Raw genomic sequence first — 17,777 nt, 5'->3', positions numbered from 1 at the left:
CTCAGAAATCTGCCTGCCTCTGCCTCCCAAGTGCTGGGATTAAAGGCGTGCGCCACCACGCCTGGCTTTTAAATTTTTTATTACAGTGATGCCTGAGTTCAGAGGCAGCCACCCCTCTCTCTGCATGGGGAAGTGTACAGAGCTCTCAGAGCGCCACACAAGGGCGTCTGAACTGCTTTTGTACTTCCTCCAATCTCAGCCTGTGAACAATGTGTCCCATTCTATAACCTTCCTGTCTTTCTTGTTTTGGGTGAGAGAGAAGTGAGGTTTGGGTGGGCCGAGGAGAACACGTGGGAAGAGGTCTGCGTCACTAGTGCTCTGTCCTTGGTAACTTATTAGATTCTCCAGGGTTTCAGGGAGCACACCCAGTTAGCTGTCCCTTCCTCTGGGCCTCCTGAGGCAGACTGACAAAGGAGACTCCTGATCGAGCACCTTCTTATCATGGAAAGTGCTGAGCCAAGAGCTCCTAGCTGCCCCTTTCCCAGATGTGAAAGGCCCGTGAACCTTGGACCCAGAGGGTTGCTTAACGCTCCTCTCCCTTTTCCTCACCCCTTCCTTTTCTAGCTCCCTCACCTCCTCCTCCCTTCTTGACCTGACTTAAATCCGGTAGGCATTTGTCTGGGTTTCCCTTTTACTGCTGGAGGAAGGAGGAGCTGTTAGACCTCTGTTCTTGGAGGGTGTGTGTGCCTCTTTGTCTCAGAGACTGCGGCTGGCCATTGCTGTGGGAACCTCCTTATATCCAGAGTCAGGGAGTGAGTGTGCCCCACCCTCTCCCCTTGCTAAACCCTCTGCTGTTCTCTGTCTGTCCGGTCACTTCCTCAAGCTCCAGAGCCTCTTGCTGCAGTGTTTCGCCATTTGTCTGACTGCTTTCCTATTTTGTGCAGCTGTGCAGCTGTCTCTAGCTCTGTATTTCAGGGCATCTGCTGCCTGGCTTTAGCTCTTTCCTTTCCTTGGTTTGCTCTGGTATGTCTCCAGCAGTTCTATGGTGGGTGGGCAGCCACCACCACACTGCCTCCAGTCATCTCTGGGTTCTGCTGTATATTTGGGCCAACCTTCTGAAAGATCATTCCTACTTTTTGACTGGTGTGGATGTGAGAGACTTGGCGGCAGGAGGCCTGGGATGCTAGAGGCTGGGACAGGTATCTGGAAAAGGAAAAGCAGTACAGAGAAAATCAATCGCCTCTCTCTCTCTCTCTCTCTCTCTCTCTCTCTCTCTCTCTCTCTCTCTCTCATGGGTGGGGCTACTTGGGCTTTGCCAACATCTAAGATGCCAGCTGACCATTTGTTAATGGATATTCCCGAGTGGGGAGGTAGCTGTGCATCCGTAGCAGGAGCACTTTAAAAGCTTCGGCGCAGCACACAGACTCCTTAGGGGAAAGAGCAGCGAATCAGCAAAAAGAGGATCTAGCAAGTCAGTTGGTTTCAGGGTGGGTTCCTCATGCAGGCATCTCAGCGTAGGGACATTTGAAACTGAAATCAGAGGGGAAGAGACACTTTTGCGGGGAGGTGGGTAGGGTTGGCCTGGGGGTGGTGGGAAGAAAGGTAAAAGTTTTACCAACTTGCCTCATGCCTGTCCTGTGTCACAATAGGTTGAGGTTTTAGTTGTCTGATAAATAAGGTATGCTACATCCTAAGGATGAAAGAGGCTGGTGCTTTTCTGGGGGGAAAAGTCAAGTTGGAGTCATTTTGATAAGCCTTGGGGGAGACAGAAGTGAGGAAGGTGTCTGGGTTGATGGGTGCTGTCCGTCCTGGGCCCTGTGGAGTAGGAGGGAGAGATTCTGCACAGTTACCAACACAGCCTTCTTTCTTCCTCAGAAGGCAATGCAAGCAAGCTGCTGAAGGCTTTCCTTCTCCACGCCATGGTCAACAGCACCAAGTATGAAGTGGCCGCTCAGCATGAGGCTGATGATGGCTCTGCTCTGGGGGATGGGGCCAGCCCAGTGGCTGAGCAGGTGAAACTGAAGAAGGAGATCTCGCTGCTTAATGGAGTGTGCCTGATAGTGGGGAACATGATCGGCTCCGGCATCTTTGTCTCTCCCAAGGGTGTACTCATGTACAGTGCCTCTTTTGGCCTCTCACTGGTCATCTGGGCTGTCGGGGGCATTTTCTCCGTCTTTGGGGCCCTTTGTTATGCTGAACTGGGTACCACCATTAAGAAATCTGGGGCCAGCTATGCTTATATCCTGGAGGCCTTCGGGGGATTTCTTGCCTTCATCCGCCTCTGGACTTCTCTGCTCATCATTGAACCCACCAGCCAGGCCGTCATTGCCATCACCTTTGCCAACTACATGGTGCAGCCCCTCTTCCCAAGCTGTGGTGCACCCTATGCTGCCGGCCGCCTGCTGGCCGCTGCCTGCATCTGTAAGTCGAGATGGGGCAGGATGGTGTTGTGGAGGACTGGGCAGGAGTGGGGATGGGGGGTTGGGGTGTGTGTGTGTGAGTCCAGCCGAGGAGGAGGAGTTGTGAAATGAATGCCTAAGACAGCTTTTTTAATTGTAAAAATTAATGCACACTGCGGGAGTATAGCTTAGTAAGACCTCAGTTGGAAGCTCCGGGTTCAATGGCCAGTGCTACTTCTAAAAAGTTTTGTGTGAAAATTCAGTTCACCTCCTTTAAGTGAGGTAGGTAGCCAGTTAAAGTGCTTGCCTAGCAGGCATGAGGACATCCTTTGATTCCTCAGCACTACATGAACTGTGTGTACCTGTAACTCCAGCCTCTGAGAGATGGAGGTATCTTGAGGGCCAGCAGTTTAAGGTCATTTCTTTCCTAGCAAGTTTGAGGCCAGCCTTGCATAGAAGAGGTCCTGTCTCAAAAAGCAAACAGGTTGGATGTGATGGAGCACACCTTTAATTCCAGGAGGCAACTAGATGGGTTTCTAGGGCCAGCCTGGTCTACACAGTGAAATCATGTCACAAACAAACAAACGATTAATTTAATATAGTGTTAAAAAATAAAGGTAGAGCCAGGTGGCGGTGGTGCATGCTTTAAGGCCCAGTACTCAGGAGGCAGAGGCCTGTGGATTTCTTTGAATTTAAGGCCAACCTGGTCTACAGAGCAAGTTCCTGTACAGCCAGGGCTACACAAAGAAGAGTTATCTTGAGTCCCTCCACCCTGTGCAAAAGGAAGAAAGCAGCTTACCCCATGTTCCCTAATACTGGTTACCTATTGCAGTTGGCATGCTCTTCGTAATTCTTCTCCTTCAAGGATAGTTTTTTTTTTTTTTTTTTTTTTTTTTTTTTTTTAATGAAGCAGGGTGATGCCATTGTACCTATATTGCTGTAACTCCTAGCAGTTATCAGACTACCTAGCTGCAGGCCTGTCTATGGCCTTGTACACTAGTTCCGGCTGCTTAGATTTAGAGATGATCCTGGGTCAATGGTGCACTGTGGTACTTATCCTTTATGCACTTTCAGGCGTTTTGGTTTCTCCTCCTCCTTTTTTTTTTTTTTTTTTTTTTTTTTGAGCCGGGGTCTTGCTGTATAGCACAGACTGCCCTGGAACTCACCGGTACCCAGTCTGATCTTGGCCTTGGCATCTTCGTGGCTCAGCCTCTGAAGTACTAGGATTATAAGCATGTGCCGCTTACAATCATGAGTTCATGAGTGATTTTTTTTTTTAAAGATTTATTTATTCTTTTTATGCATATGAGTACACTTTTAGCTGTCTTCAGACACTCCAGAAGAGGGCATCGGATCCCATTACAGATGGTTGTGAGCCACCATGTGGTTGCTGGGAACTGAACTCAGGACCTCTGGAAGAGCACCTAGTGTCCTTAACCACTGAGCCATCTCTCCAGCCCTCATGAGTGATTTTAATTATGTATTTATTGATACATAGTAGCTGTATGTCTTATGGGATACAGTGTGGCACTTTATATTTTTGGTTGTGAGTCTTGCCTTTAATGGCTGAACCATCTCTCCAGCCCCAATGTGGCATTTTAATCCATCCATATGCACAGCGTGAGTCATCATCCGCTGGGTGATGGGCATACCTGTCATCTTATATGCGTGCTGTCATTTCTTTGTGTTAGCAATGTTCAAAGTCCTCAATAAACTGTGGCCAACCATAGTCTGACTGTGCTATATAATCTTCAAAGTGATTTGTCCTTTCCCTTGGTTGCTCCCTTGGTCTATCAGTCTTCCTATGCCCCCTCCACGCCCTACCCCTGCTTTCCACTCCTCTCCCAGGTTCTGGGAACCCTCTTCCTCACACATAGGCTCCACCCTGCCTTCCTTGCCCCTCCCAGGTTTTGGGAGCCCTCCTCCTCCCTCTTCTTTTTTTCACCACTGTTCTATTATTACCTTAAAAAAATTAACACAGGGTCTTACTGTGTTGCTCTGGCTGGCCCAGAACTTGCTGTGTAGACCAGGCTGTTTTTCGAGACAGGGTTTCTCTGTAGCTCTGGCTGTCCTGGAACTCACTCTGTAGACCAGGCTGGCCTCTAACTCAGAAATCCACTTGCCTCTGCCTCCCAAGTGTGCCACCACCTCAAGGCATGTTTTGCTTTCTTGCTGTTTAACTTACTCCACACTGGGACAAGGTGACTTTCTGAACCTGGATCGAGGCTAGTAGCCAGCAAGCCCAGTGATGCTTCTGTGTCTGGCACGAATAGTGTAACTATGCCCAGATTTGTGTGTGGGCTCTGAGGATTTGAACTCAGGTCCTCATGCTGTGCAGCCATCTCCCATCAGGCTGTGATTGCTTCTTTCCCCTTCTGTGAAGGATGTCATTGTGTATTCTGCACCCACCGGCTCTGTAGGTTGTTTTGGGCAATACAGACGTTTTAGCACTTCTCCAATCTATTCTTTCTCTTCCCCCTCTCTTTCTCCTCCTCTTCCTCTTCCTTTTCCTCCTCTTCTTCTTCTTCCCCTTTCCCCTCCTCCTCCTCCCTTCTTATTTTTTGAGACAAGGTCTCCCTATAAAGTCCTGTCTGTCTTGGAACTCTGTGTTGACCAGACTGATCTCAAATGCACAGAAATCAAATTGCCTCTGTCTCCTAAGTGCTGGGATCAAAGGATCAAAGGCATGTGCCACCATGATTGGCTCCTCTGTGTGTGTGTGTGTGTGTGTGTGGTGTGCCTATGTTAGTGTTGTTTTGTGATTCTCATTGTAGAAATCATTAATTTCCTTGTTCACATTTATTCTAGGGACCTTATTTTTGGCAGCTATTGTGAATAAGAATGGGTCTTGATTTGTCTTCCAGCAACTTCATTTAGTATTGGTGTCTAAGAGACCTATTTTTTAAAAAAAGTTGGTCTTATATTTTGTAACCTTACTGAATTTGTCAGTTCTAACAGTTTTTGGCTGAAGTCTTGAGTTTTTCTGTTTGTAACGCAGTGTCATGTGTCAACAGGGACAGCTTGACTTCCTCTCCCATGTTTCAGTGTTCCCATTTCTTCACATGCCTCCTTCTTATGGCCAGCAGGTCTCACACTGTCCTCTGTAAGAGTCAAGCAGGCATGGGGTGCATGCCTGGATTCCAGTGCTTGGTGATGGTGTGGGGTATAGGAAGATCAGGAGTTCAAGATTCTTCTTTTTTTTTTTTTCTAAGATGAGGTCTGTCTGACTATGTAGTTGGGCCTGGTCTCAATTTGCTTAATTTGCTTTGTGAACTAGTGTGCAAGCTCTGTAATATGTGCATCTCTTTCTCTCCCTCTCCCTCTCCCGGTCACCCCCCCTGTATACATATCTTTAATTGTGGGTGTGCCTGTGCCACAGTTTGTGAATGGAGTCAGAAGGCAAATCAGGTGTTGGGTCTCACCATCTGCCTGAGAAAAGGTGTCTTTACAAATATTAATTTTTGATAATTTTATACATGTATACAATGAATCTGGGTCATTTTCACTTTTTTTGCCCTCTCTTATCCCTTCCCCCACTCTTATGAATCACTTCTTTTTCTCAACTTGTCTCCTTCCCACTTTCCCATCTTTTTTGCACCCTGCTGAGTTTAGTAAGACTTGTTTATATGAGTGTTGGTGGGGAGTTATTTACTGGTGTGTGAGAAGTGCAACCGTGGTTGGACCATTTAAAAAAAGAATTCCTTCTCCAGCCTCTCAGGGACATGAGCCTCTCCCCATCCCTTGATTCAGGGTTGCTTGGCTTCACCTTGTGCAGCTCCTGTGCAGGTAACCACAACTGCAGAGGATTCATGAATGCAATGACATGTGGAGTCCAGAGATGGTGTTTTACAGTCTTCCTCCCCATCCTCCACAGTCCTCCTCCCCATCCTCCACTGTCCTCCTCCCCGTCCTCCACAGTCCTCCTCCCCATCCTCCACTGTCCTCCTCCCCATCCTCCACTGTCCTCCCCGTCCTCCACAGTCCTCCTCCCCATCCTCCACTGTCCTCCTCCCCATCCTCCACAGTCCTCCTCCCCGTCCTCCACTGTCCTCCTCCCCATCCTCCACAGTCCTCCTCCCCATCCTCCACTGTCCTCCTCCCCGTCCTCCACAGTCCTCCTCCCCGTCCTCCACAGTCCTCCTCCCCGTCCTCCACAGTCCTCCTCCCCATCCTCCACAGTCCTCCTCCCCATCCTCCACTGTCCTCCTCCCTGTCCTCCACAGTCCTACTCCCTGTCTTCCACAGTCCTTCTCCCCATCCTTCACAGTTTACATTGTTTTCATCCTCTCTTATGAGATGTTCCTTGAGCCTAGGTTATATAGATGCCCTATTTAGAGCTAAACACTCAACAGTTACTTGTCCATAGAACATTGACCAACTGGGAGTCTCTGCATTATTGCCCTGACCAAGGCTGAGAACAATACTAATGTGGTTATAAATATTAATATTTAGAAGGCAGTTTGATACCATGTCTATTTAGCAACACAAGTAGGTTTCCCCCAGGGATCTATGATCCCCTGAACCATGGGCTTTAGACAAGGTTTATAGTAATAGCCATGAATTCCCTCCTATAGAGCTGGTGGTTGGTTAACCATATAACAGTCACATCTTCTATTGTGCCAAAGGGGACACCTTGTCTGGCGGTTCACAACTGGGTTAAACCACTGATGGCCTTTTCTTTCCTAACAGCTGACAGGGTGCCACCTCTGGCACCAGGAAAGTTACCCAGCAGGGAGGAAGCTGCTATCTCAGTTTTAGCCCACTTTCTTTCACTATGCATCCCTGGCTGGGCTAAACAGTGTGCTCTGTGTGTGTGTGTGTGCGTGTGTCTATGTCTGTTTGCATCTCCCCCCTCCTCTCTCTCTCCTCTCTCTCGGTTTCACCCCTCAGGAGCTATTCATTCAGCTTTGTTTTTAAGCCTTGCTTATTTTTATTTTATGTGGATGGCTGTCTTACCTGCATATGCATATGTGTATCGTGTGTGTGTGTGTGTGTGTGTGTGTGTGTGTGTGTGTGTGTGTATGTGTGGCTGGTACCAGAAGAGGCCAGAAGAGTGTGTCAGATACTCTGGAACTGGAGTTACAGATGGTTGTGAGCCCTGTGGGTACTGGGAATGTAATCTGGGGCCTCTGAAGGAACCATCTCTTCAGCTCCCTGTTTTATGAGACAGAATCTCTTCCTGGGCACTGGGGCTTACTAATTAGGTTAGGCTGGGCAGCCAGTGAGCTCCAGAGGTCACTCTGTCTCTGCGTTCCTATTGTGAGGACTACAAGCACTTAGCATCATACCCTAGGTTTTTTTACATTTATTATTTATTTTCATGTATATGAGTGTTTTGCTTGCATGTATATAAGTGCTTGTGTATATATAAGTATTTGTATGTATATAAGTGCTTGTGTATATATAAGTATTTGTATGTATATAAGTGCTTGTGTATATATAAGTATTTGTATGTATATAAGTGCTTGTGTATTTATAAGTGTTTGCATGTTTGTAAGTGCACCACATGTGTGCAGTGTTCAATTAGTCCATAAGGCAGAGTCAGATCTCCTGGAGCTGGAGTTATAGGCAGCTGTGAACTACCATGTGGGTGCTGGGAACTGAACCTGGGTCCTCTTTAAGAACAGCAAGTACTCTCAAATTGCTGAGCCATCTCTCCAGCCCCACACCCTGTTTTTTTTTTTTGTTGTTTTGTTTTGTTTTTTAAATGTAGGTGCTAGAGTCACCTGTTCCTACTCTCATCTTTTTTTTGCTTCTGGAGAATGGACCTAGGGCTTTGTGCATGCTAAATAAATGCTCTACCACTAAGCCATATTCCCAGCCTGACAATATACTGTATATATTAAGACGTTTTTGCATCTGTATATATTCCCCTTTGATATTATCTATAGTCTTTAAGATTTTGATTACTTTTTTTTTTTTTTTTTTTTTTTTTTTTTTTTTTTTTTTTTTTTTTTTTTTTTTGGTTTTTCGAGACAGGGTTTCTCTGTGTTGCCCTGGCTGTCCTGGAACTCACTCTGTAGACCAGGCTGGCCTCGAACTCAGAAATCCGCCTGCCTCTGCCTCCCAAGTGCTGGGATTAAAGGCGTGCGCCACCACCGCCCGGCCTGATTACTTTTTTTTGAGACAAGGTCTCACTATGTTGTTGCTGGTCTGGAACCCACTCTGTAGACCAGGCTGGCCCTGAATACACAGAGGTCAACCTGCTTCTGTCGCTGGAGTGCTGGGATTAAAGGTGTTTGCCATCACATCTGGCTTTTTTTTTTAAGCATCACATGCTGTGCAGTCAGCAACTGGCCTTGAACTTGCAATATTTTTGCTCCTGCCTCAGCCTCTTGAATGCTGGGATTACAGGCATGCACCACCATGACATAAGCTGGGTGAGGGGGCTCAGTTCTTGAATGTTTGTTTATTTAGTATCAGTGAGGAGCTGGATTCAGTCCCTGGCTCTGCAACCTCCTTCAAACAAAACAGCTACAAAAGCAGGTGACGGCTGGAGAGCAGCTCCGTGTGGAGCCCTTGCTTAGCCTGGGGGGCAGCTCCGTGTGGAGCCCTTGCTTAGCAGGGTTAGAGGTCCTGGGTTCAGTCTCCAGGTTGGCAGGACTCAGCTGTCTACTAGTGGGCTGTTTTCCTGCTTTCTCTTCAGAAATACTTTACATTGGAAAGTGATTTTATGGGCTGGAGAGATGGCTCAGTGCTTAAGAGCACTGGCTGCTCTTCCAGAGGTCCTGAGTTCAATTCCCAGCAACCACATGGTGGCTCACAACCGTCTGTAATGGGATACGATGCACTCTTCTAGTGTGTGTCTGAAGACAGCTGCAGTGTACTTGTACAAATAAAAACGAATAAATCTAAAAAAAAAAAAAGAAAAAAAAAAAGAAAGTGATTTTTTGTTTTGTTTTGTTTGGGTTTTTCGAGACAGGGTTTCTCTGTGTGGTCCTGGCTGTCCTGGAACTCACTCTGTAGACCAGGCTGGCCTCGAATTCAGAAATCCACCTGCCCCTGCCTCCCAAATGCTGGGATTAAAGGTGTGTGCCACCACCACCCAGCAAGAAAGTCACTTAATGTTTGTGCATGCATGCACGAATGTGTGTGTTTGTGTGTGTGTGTGTGTTTCAGTTAGAGGACAACTTGTGTGAGTGTGTTCTGCCTTTCCACCATGTGGGTCACAGGACTCAAACTCAGCCATTACCTACTGAGTCCGTTTTGCTGGAGAGGAGTTTTTTCTTGAGAGATTTTTAATCTGTGATCCAATCCCCTTATTTGTCAGTGGTCTGCTTAGGTTTTGTATGTTCTCATGATTCTATTGGTAGATTACATGTGCTCAGAAACCTATTTCTTCTAGGTTTTCCAGTTTTTGTCATATATTCCTCCATAGTGATCCTCCATATTTCACTTGTAATGTTTCATTTTTGTCTCTGATTTTATTTATTTGGGATTTTTTTTTTCTTGTTTAGTCTAGCCCTTGCTAGACACCACAGGCTAATAAATAAAAAGCCTGGAGCCGGGAATGGGTTGTCAGTGAGGTACAGTAGACTTCCAAACATTACAGGCTATTGCCAATGCCACTGGCTACCTTCAGAATGATAAGACACCATGCGGAAGACACCACAGACATGAGTGTCAGGGTGGTACTGACCTGGAAGCTTCATCTCTTGGCTAGCTTTCATAGTGCTGGACGGTGCTGTGCATATTACTGGAGGAGAAAAATAATGGTCAGTCTCCCCATATGTGAACCCTGAGACTACAGTAACAATCTGCCTGGCAAGATATGCCCAAAGTACAATAGTGACATGAGTGTTACAGGAATAACCAATTATTCTCTGATTGGATTTGAGCTCATTTTATAGAGCTAGAGAGATGGCTCATCAGCTCCGAGCACAAGCTGATCTTCCAGTGAACCTTGGCTTGACTTCTAGCACTCATACAGGAGATCAACAAACAACTATCTGTAACTCCATTTCCAGGGGATCTGATGCCTTCTCCTGACCTACATGGGCATCAGGCACATGTGTGGCACGCAGGCATACATGTAGGCAAAACACTCATCCACATTAAAACAAACAAACAAATGACATATCCTGCCGCAGGCCGGCCGATCTGGGCCTCCCTCAACCCGCGGGAGAAACGAGGGTCCTAGTCAGGTCGACAAGGCGTAGGCGAAGAAATGACAGACAGAGCCGATACAAGGGTGTGTTAGATCTGAATGTATTTGTGCAAGGTGAGATTTAGGTTTAAATACCATACAGCAAGCAGGGCAAATTACAAGAGTCACGTAGGCAGGTGGGTTAAGGCAAGAGGCCCCGGACTGAGGTCCCGTAGACAAGTGACCATACATCAAGGTCAGTGGGGTTTGGTCGTCAGGGGTAAGGAGGATTGGAGCCCTGCCTCTTGAGGCATTTTGGTATTCCTAGGCTAATTCTCTGATTCTGCTGGAGGCAATGACTAGGAGGGTCTGACCTGACACTCCTAGCTAATGTCCTTGAGTGAGGGAAGCCCTTCATTACTCCCTAGTATATAAAACATTTCTAGCTATTGTAAACTATTATTTTCCTAAGGAATGTGCCTGACCTCTGTTGCTAGCTGTGGCAAGGCAGATTCCTTGAGAGAAATTCCAAGCTATGGACAGCTTGGTATTAAACTAGGATAGGTTGGTAACATTGTGTTGGCCAGGAAACAATGCCCAATCTTAGCCATTTACGAATCATTTCTTGGGGTACCTTTATGCCTAATTATGAGGGCGTGTTGACGATTGGAAAGACTGATCTGGAACACATCTGAGTTAGGAGATACCAGCGACTGTCTGAATATCCAGGAGGCACAGAACTCCTTTTGGATCCTTATTGCCTCTTATCCTTAGTCAGGATTTTATCCCCGATATTTTGAATGTGACTGGAGTAGACGAGTGTGCGTGGCAATATCCCATGAAATGGAACTCATTCCTGGCACTGTTATCAGGGATGTGGCATGTGGCTAGATAGGTCATAGGCCCTGGGGAGTCCCTGTTACTATTACTCTGCTAAATAAACATAGCATTAAACTGACTTCTAATGACTTACTGCTAGTCCTGTAGATTAACACATTGTATCAGTTTCTTTTCTATTGTGTTGACAAAACACTACAACCAAGGGCAACTTATAAAATTGGATCTAAGGTTTCAGGGTTAGAGTCCATGATGGCAGGAGAAAGGCATTGTGGAAGGAACAGCTGAGAGCTCACATCTTGATCCGAAAGCAAGAGGAAGAGAGAGCTAACTTGAAATGGCATGAGTCTTTTGAAACCTCAAAGCCTGCTCCTGGTGACACACCTCCTCCAATAAGGCCACACCTCCTAATCCTAAATACTCAAACATACTGGAGACCAAGTATTCAAATACACGAGCCTGGGAGAGGATTCTCATTGAACCACTACATGCATCTTTGAACCCTCACCAGATAAGCTGCTTCTTGCAGGAAATGGAAATTAACACAGAGACCCACAACTGGTCAGAGTGCAGAGGAGACCGAGGAGTTCTCAGTGCTGCTAGCGGGGATGCCTGCATTATACCTGCTTCCTTAAGGCTCGGGGATTTTTGTGGAAGAAGGAGTGGAAAGATTGTAAAAGTCAGAGTTGATGGAAATTTACAACTATTTCTTCCTCCTCCTCCTCCTCTGTCAGAAGCCACCTAGGCAAGGCTATGGCAAGCAAGCAAGTTTTCTGGAGATGGCCCACTATTTTGCATGGCTGCAGTGGGTGCACTCTGAGATGCAGGGTCCTCAGAGACTTCATCCTAGGATTGCTTCTTGTTGCTGATGTGCCTTTCCTGCCACTATTACTTAGCCCGATGATTCCTGGGCATCAGCACATCCAATTGTATCTGGCAAATTTCCTGCAGATCTACATGAAGATGTACTCTCATGTAGTAATGTTGTATAGACTAACCGATGATTTCATAGTTTCTGATAATGATTTTATAGAATTCCTAAACTGATATAAGTAGTTTCAAACCCCCTGTAGAATACAAGCTGCAAATAGAGTTCTGTAAACCTTCATATGTCACGGACTAATTGCACTAGAGGGGGAAAAAAAACAGGTGTGGAACAAATTTACAATCTAGAAAACATTCTTTCTAGGTTAGGAACAAGGCTACTATCTGGTAACTATAGGTCATAAACTGGGAATGAGCAATTTATTGTAGGTGCAAGGACAGAAAATAAATAATGGAGTAGTTTATACAAGACTTCAAAAATAATAAGACACAAAGCAGATGATTAGTCTTTTGACAAACCCCGGCTAACTTGTGATGTAAAAACTGTTGCTTTAAACTTATAATGAGCTTGTGGAGCCATAAAATACAAAATGAGAGTTTAATTAGGTACTAGTCTTAATGGAAAGATATGTAAACAATTCTGTGGTAACTCCTTATTGACCTATGACATGAACTATTGCCTTAATTTAGTATGAACTTATGGAATGTAAAAGTGCTTAGAAAACCATGTGATCAGTTATCTTGAGAAGGCATAAAAACCAAGGACAAGGGCTGGAGAGATGGCTCAGCATTTAAGAGCACTGACTGCTCTTCTGAAGGCCCTGAGTTCAAATCCCAGCAACCATATGATGGCTCCGTAATGAGATCTGATGCCCTCTTCTGGGGTGTCTGAAGACAGCTACAATATACTTGCAAATAATAAATAAATAAATCTTAAAAAACAAAACAAAACAAAAAAACAAATCAAGGACAAGAATAAAGTGGCAGTGTAGCCCCTTTCTCCTTCATATAGTATATGTGAGTGTCTATGTGTGTGCCTGACTTCCCTTTCTTCTGTTTCTTCTCTTTTCTTCTCTTCTCTTTTCTTCTCCTCTTCTCCTCTTCTCTTCTCTTCTCTTCTTGTTTCTTTTCTTTTCTTTTCTTTTCTCTTCTTTTCTTTTCTCGATGGCTCATGAAGAGTTAAGGAACTCTGAGCCTCTTGCCTGGACAGTTAGAGGCCTGATTCAAAGAGTGAAGAGCCCAAGCAACTACCTTTCTTTCCTGCTACATTCAGCAGGAGTTAATTGCCAGATGCCATCAACTTTTGGCCCTGAATAGCAAGAGGGAGTTAAACTGCCAGAAGTGATTGCTTTTGACCCCGATCACCAGCACCACCCTTGCTATCTTCCCTAGCTAACTGAATGTTGTGTGGGACCTGGGTATTCCTCCTCCTCCTCTTCCTCTTCCTCCTTTTCCTCTTTCTTTTCAAGATTTATTTATTAGGCTAGGTGTGGTGACCCATGCCTTTCATCTCAACACTTATAGGCAGAAGCAGACAGATCTTTGTGAGTTCAAGACCAGTCTCATAGAAAGTTCCAGGGTAGCCAAGGCTGTATAGTGAGACCTTGTGTCAAAAGCAAAACAATCAAAAGCAAAAAAAAGATTTATTTATTCATTTATTTATTTACCTCTCCCCATCCCCCAGAAATTTACCCTGTAGATTATGCTGTCTTTGAACTCAGAGATCCACCTGCCTCTGCTTCTCAGGTGCCGGGATTAAAAGTGTGTGGCATTACCATGTGGCAAGATTAATTTCATATGTAAATATATATATTTTTAAATTTGTGTGAGTGTTTTGCCTGCATGTATGTATGGGTCATGTGTGTGCAGTGCCCGAGGAAGCCGGAAGAGGGCATTAGATCCCTCAGAACCAGAGTTACAGGTAGTTGTGAACCACCAGGTGGGTACTGAAAACAGAATCCAGGTCCTTGGCAAGGCAGTAAATGTCTCATCTGCTGGGTGATCTCTCTAGCTTCTGTTATTTCTTCTTGTTGGATTGATCTCTTTATCATTGTGGCTTTGACTTTCTTTGACCCTTATAGTTTTTATATTACCTAGGCTGTTCTTGAAATCTTGGGTTCACGTAACCCTCATGCCTCAATTTTGTAGGGTTTTTGTTTGGTTGGTTTTTGAGATAGGTTTCATTATGTAGTACTGGCTAGCCTGGAACTGTCTGTGTAGATCAGGCTAGCCTCAAATTCACAGAAATCCACCTTCCTCTGCCTCCTGAATGCTTGGGACTAACAGTTTGTGCTATCACACCCAGAGACTTAATAGTTTTTTAATTGAATTGTATTCTAATTGATAAAAGTACAACTCCTTCAGTTCAGTTTTGGTTTCTATTGCATGATACATATTTTCATCTCTTCATCTTAGTCCGTGTGAGTTTTGTTGGTGAAGCAAGTTGCTTGGAAGCAGTTTGCACAAGTATTTCTATGGGCCAGAATGGTAGACATTTCGATCCATCTTCACTTTTTCTTAAATTCTGTATGAGTAGAGCCACGTTAGCGGTGTTGAGAGGCAGCTAGCCCATAGTCGCTTCTTTCCAGCCCCCTTTTCAGAGGGTGATGACCTCGGGGATGACTGTGAAGTGCAGAGGAGTAGTGTCAGGGAGTGCAGGAGTTTTACAGCAGTGCCTTGGTCACTGGCCTGACTCCGCTAACCTTACTTCCTCTTCTCCTTTGCTTTCTGTGTTGCTGTCTTTGCTCAGCATCCTCCATCTCCCCCGAGATTTACAGTTATGTAAACAGATGACCATTTTTTTTTTTTTTTTGGTGTGATTTACTTGTTTGTAGCCTACGCTGATCTCTGCATGGGGGATGTTTGTCATGTAAGGCTGTAGTCAGGAAGGGCAGAGGGCACTCTTGGGGAGGCCTTTTCCCTGAAGCGTCTGAAGTGGTCTATAATTTCTCTTGTGGCAATTTTGTGTGACCCAGTAGGTCACTCACTGTCGAACCTCCTTTTGGGATCTGTTAGTCTTGGGCTCCTCAGATGTGGCTGTGTAGAGAGGGATCGTTCTCTAAGTGATATTTTTAAGGTGACTGCATCACTGTAAGCGACAGGCTTCCATTATTTTAACCACTTTTGCTGACATCTCTTTAAAACTAGTGGTGCATTTGCTTGCCTTTGTAATTTGACATTTCTTCTGATGACTCAGGGTTATTATTGCACAGCCTCTTCTTTTCCCATCGCCCTTCCTCCCTTTTAAGACAGGGTCTTGTTAAATAGCAAAGGCTGGCCTTAAAACACATCTCGATTTTTCTGTAACTGTGAGGTCTCCTCAGGCCCCTTGGGTAGCAAAGAACATTTGCTTCTTTAGGGGCTGAGGGCTGTTGACTTTAGTTCTCTGGGCTTTATTCTTTCCTGATGTCTATTTGTGCCACCCATGACAGCTGCCTGTCATTCCTTGGTTCTGGCATTATGCCTGCCTACACCTGCCACTCTCCTCTGATTTGCTGTCTCTAATTTGAGAATAGGAATGTACTCAAGCTCTTGAATACCTACATACATACACTTGCACCAGAAAGCACGAAGAGTAGCCACAGTTACTGAGAATCTGTGGACTTCCCCTGTAACTAAAAGGGGTTTGCATGTGGGTTCAGGGCTTGTGTGTGTGTGTGTGTGTGTGTGTGTGTGTGTGAATGTGACTCAAAATAGTTTATTGTGCACCTACTAGATTCAAAACACTCAGGTGCAAGAGACAAGTGGTTAGCATGAAACTATGGGAATCTGTTGCCTTGGAGTTCTCAGTGGGAGGTTCCTGCTTGAGTCCTGGACCTGAGGCACGAGCCAAGCCCTGTGTGCACATCTTCTAAGCTTGTAGTCCCTGCTGGGGAGCTGCCATTAACTGAGGAGGTCGGCTGCCCCTGTGCAGTCTCCTCCGAGGCCTGGTTGTCATCTCCTGAGTTTCCCCTGGTCTCAACTCTGATTGTGTACTCCATACTGTTGAGCATCTTTCCCTCCCAAGGGGTTAAGCTGAGACCAAGTGAGAGCATTTTGCTGGACCCCTCTCAGAATATTTCTTTGGTTTTCCATGCCTCCATGGCAGTGTGGACCAAAGAGCACAGCCGCCGAACCCTAAGGAGCCAAAGCCTGCCTGTGTGCAGGGACAGGGTCTAAGTGTGTTTGGTGGATGTGGGATGATGATGTCGTTGTTTTGGTTTGTTTTGTTTTTTCCTGTGGCTTTAGCAGAATGGCTGCCCAGACCTGTTGCTGTGTGGATCTGACCCTGACCTTAACTTTGGGGTTGTTCTAAATTGACTGCCAGACCAAAGCCCGAAAGGCATGCTTTTAAGACAACCTTGGTTGAGTGAAGGGTAAGCTCCACCCCTGTGTTTGAGGCTGAGCTCAACAGTTGTGTGCTTCTAGGTGCAAGGAGCAGTGACCCTTTACTTTCAGTATAATGTGAGGATGACCTGGGAATCAGGGAATCTAGGTGCTGTGATGTAGCTACTCTAGAAGCAGAGGCAGGAGGATTACTTGAGCCCATGAGTTTAGATAATGTATTTGAGAGATTTGGTGAAAAAGTTGAGCTTGTGGCTCATGTCTCTAATTATGACATTTGGAAGGTGAAAGGGATTTATCATGAGTTCAAGGTCAGCCTAACCTATTAAGTAGTGAGACCCTGTCTCAAAACAAAACAAAACAAAACAAACAACACAACAAGCAGGGTGGTGTGGTGGTACACGCTTTCAATTCCAGTGCTCTGGAGACAGAGGCAGGTGAATTCTTTTTGAGTTCAAGGCCAGTCTGGTTTACATAGTGAATTCTAAGCCAGCCTGGTCTACACATTGAGTTCTAGGCCAGCCAAGGGTTACACTGTACACACACACACACACACACACACACACACACACACACACAGGAAAGATGCCGTGAAAACCATACATTGAACTCAAGTTAAGGTATTGATTATTATGGTGCTTGAAGTTGATATCTCATTGTGTTGCAGGCCCTTACTCTTCCTGCAGCTTGACTTTCTCTTGAGTAGTCATATGCATGAGACATTGCACAGGCAGTATCTGGAGTTTGTTTTGTCTTTAGTAACTCCAGAGACACGATTCACAGGCTCATTTCTTCAGTTTCTGTTTCATAAGCTCACGTACAAGTCAGTTGCTGAGATTCCAAGTGGCCTAAGTGAGGACTCAAGCTAAATTTTCGTATTTAACGAGAGAGTTTCTCCTATCTACCTGTCTGTCTGTTTGTGCCATGGACTGGGGTTTCTTCCGGGGTCCCTTGTTCTGTGGGACGATGGGTTCTGGCCAGGTGTGCACAGGATTCGGCTTTGACAAATAGACACTACACAAGAAGTGTTCTATTTGAATGTATTTTTAAAAAATGACATGAGACTTTTACAATCGTTGTAAAAGAGAAATGAAAATCTAGCAGCTCAGTAGTCAAGGTACATTTAAGGCCATCTAAAACACACTGGATTTAAAACATCAGCCATCTTTTCTGGACTGACACAGCACCCCCGGGCTCTGAGCATGCTCGGGCTGCATGGGCCGGGCCGGAGTCCCGGGGGGCTGCATGGAGTCCTGGGGGGCTGCGGGTGCGCGAGCCAAGAGGGTAGAGGCTCGAATCTCGAGTGCTCAATGCTGAGTGCTTGAATTTTGAATGCTCACTCTCTCGAATCTCAACTGGTGCTGCAC

At 45.7% G+C, this 17,777-nt stretch overlaps 1 protein-coding gene across 25 annotated transcripts in view; it reads left to right on the top strand.

The window, feature by feature from the left end:
- The window catches only part of Slc7a7 (solute carrier family 7 member 7), a 54,887-nt gene that overhangs the window by 10,050 nt on the left and 27,060 nt on the right, over positions 1–17,777 (top strand). For 12 of the 25 annotated variants that reach the window (XM_031361203.1, XM_031361201.1, XM_031361198.1 and 9 more), the window contains one exon: positions 1,816–2,361. The exons of 1 other annotated variant lie outside the window; for it this stretch is intronic. In XM_031361203.1, coding sequence (XP_031217063.1) covers positions 1,816–2,361 — 546 coding nt within the window. 12 more of the 25 variants (XM_031361222.1, XM_031361206.1, XM_031361221.1 and 9 more) reach the window with 11 other exon arrangements.

Source organism: Mastomys coucha, unplaced genomic scaffold (assembly GCF_008632895.1).
Source record: "Mastomys coucha isolate ucsf_1 unplaced genomic scaffold, UCSF_Mcou_1 pScaffold9, whole genome shotgun sequence".
In the NCBI taxonomy this organism is placed as follows: domain Eukaryota; kingdom Metazoa; phylum Chordata; class Mammalia; order Rodentia; family Muridae; genus Mastomys; species Mastomys coucha.
The sequence above is the reverse complement of the archived record's forward strand: the minus strand, read 5'-3'. Positions and strand labels throughout refer to the sequence as shown.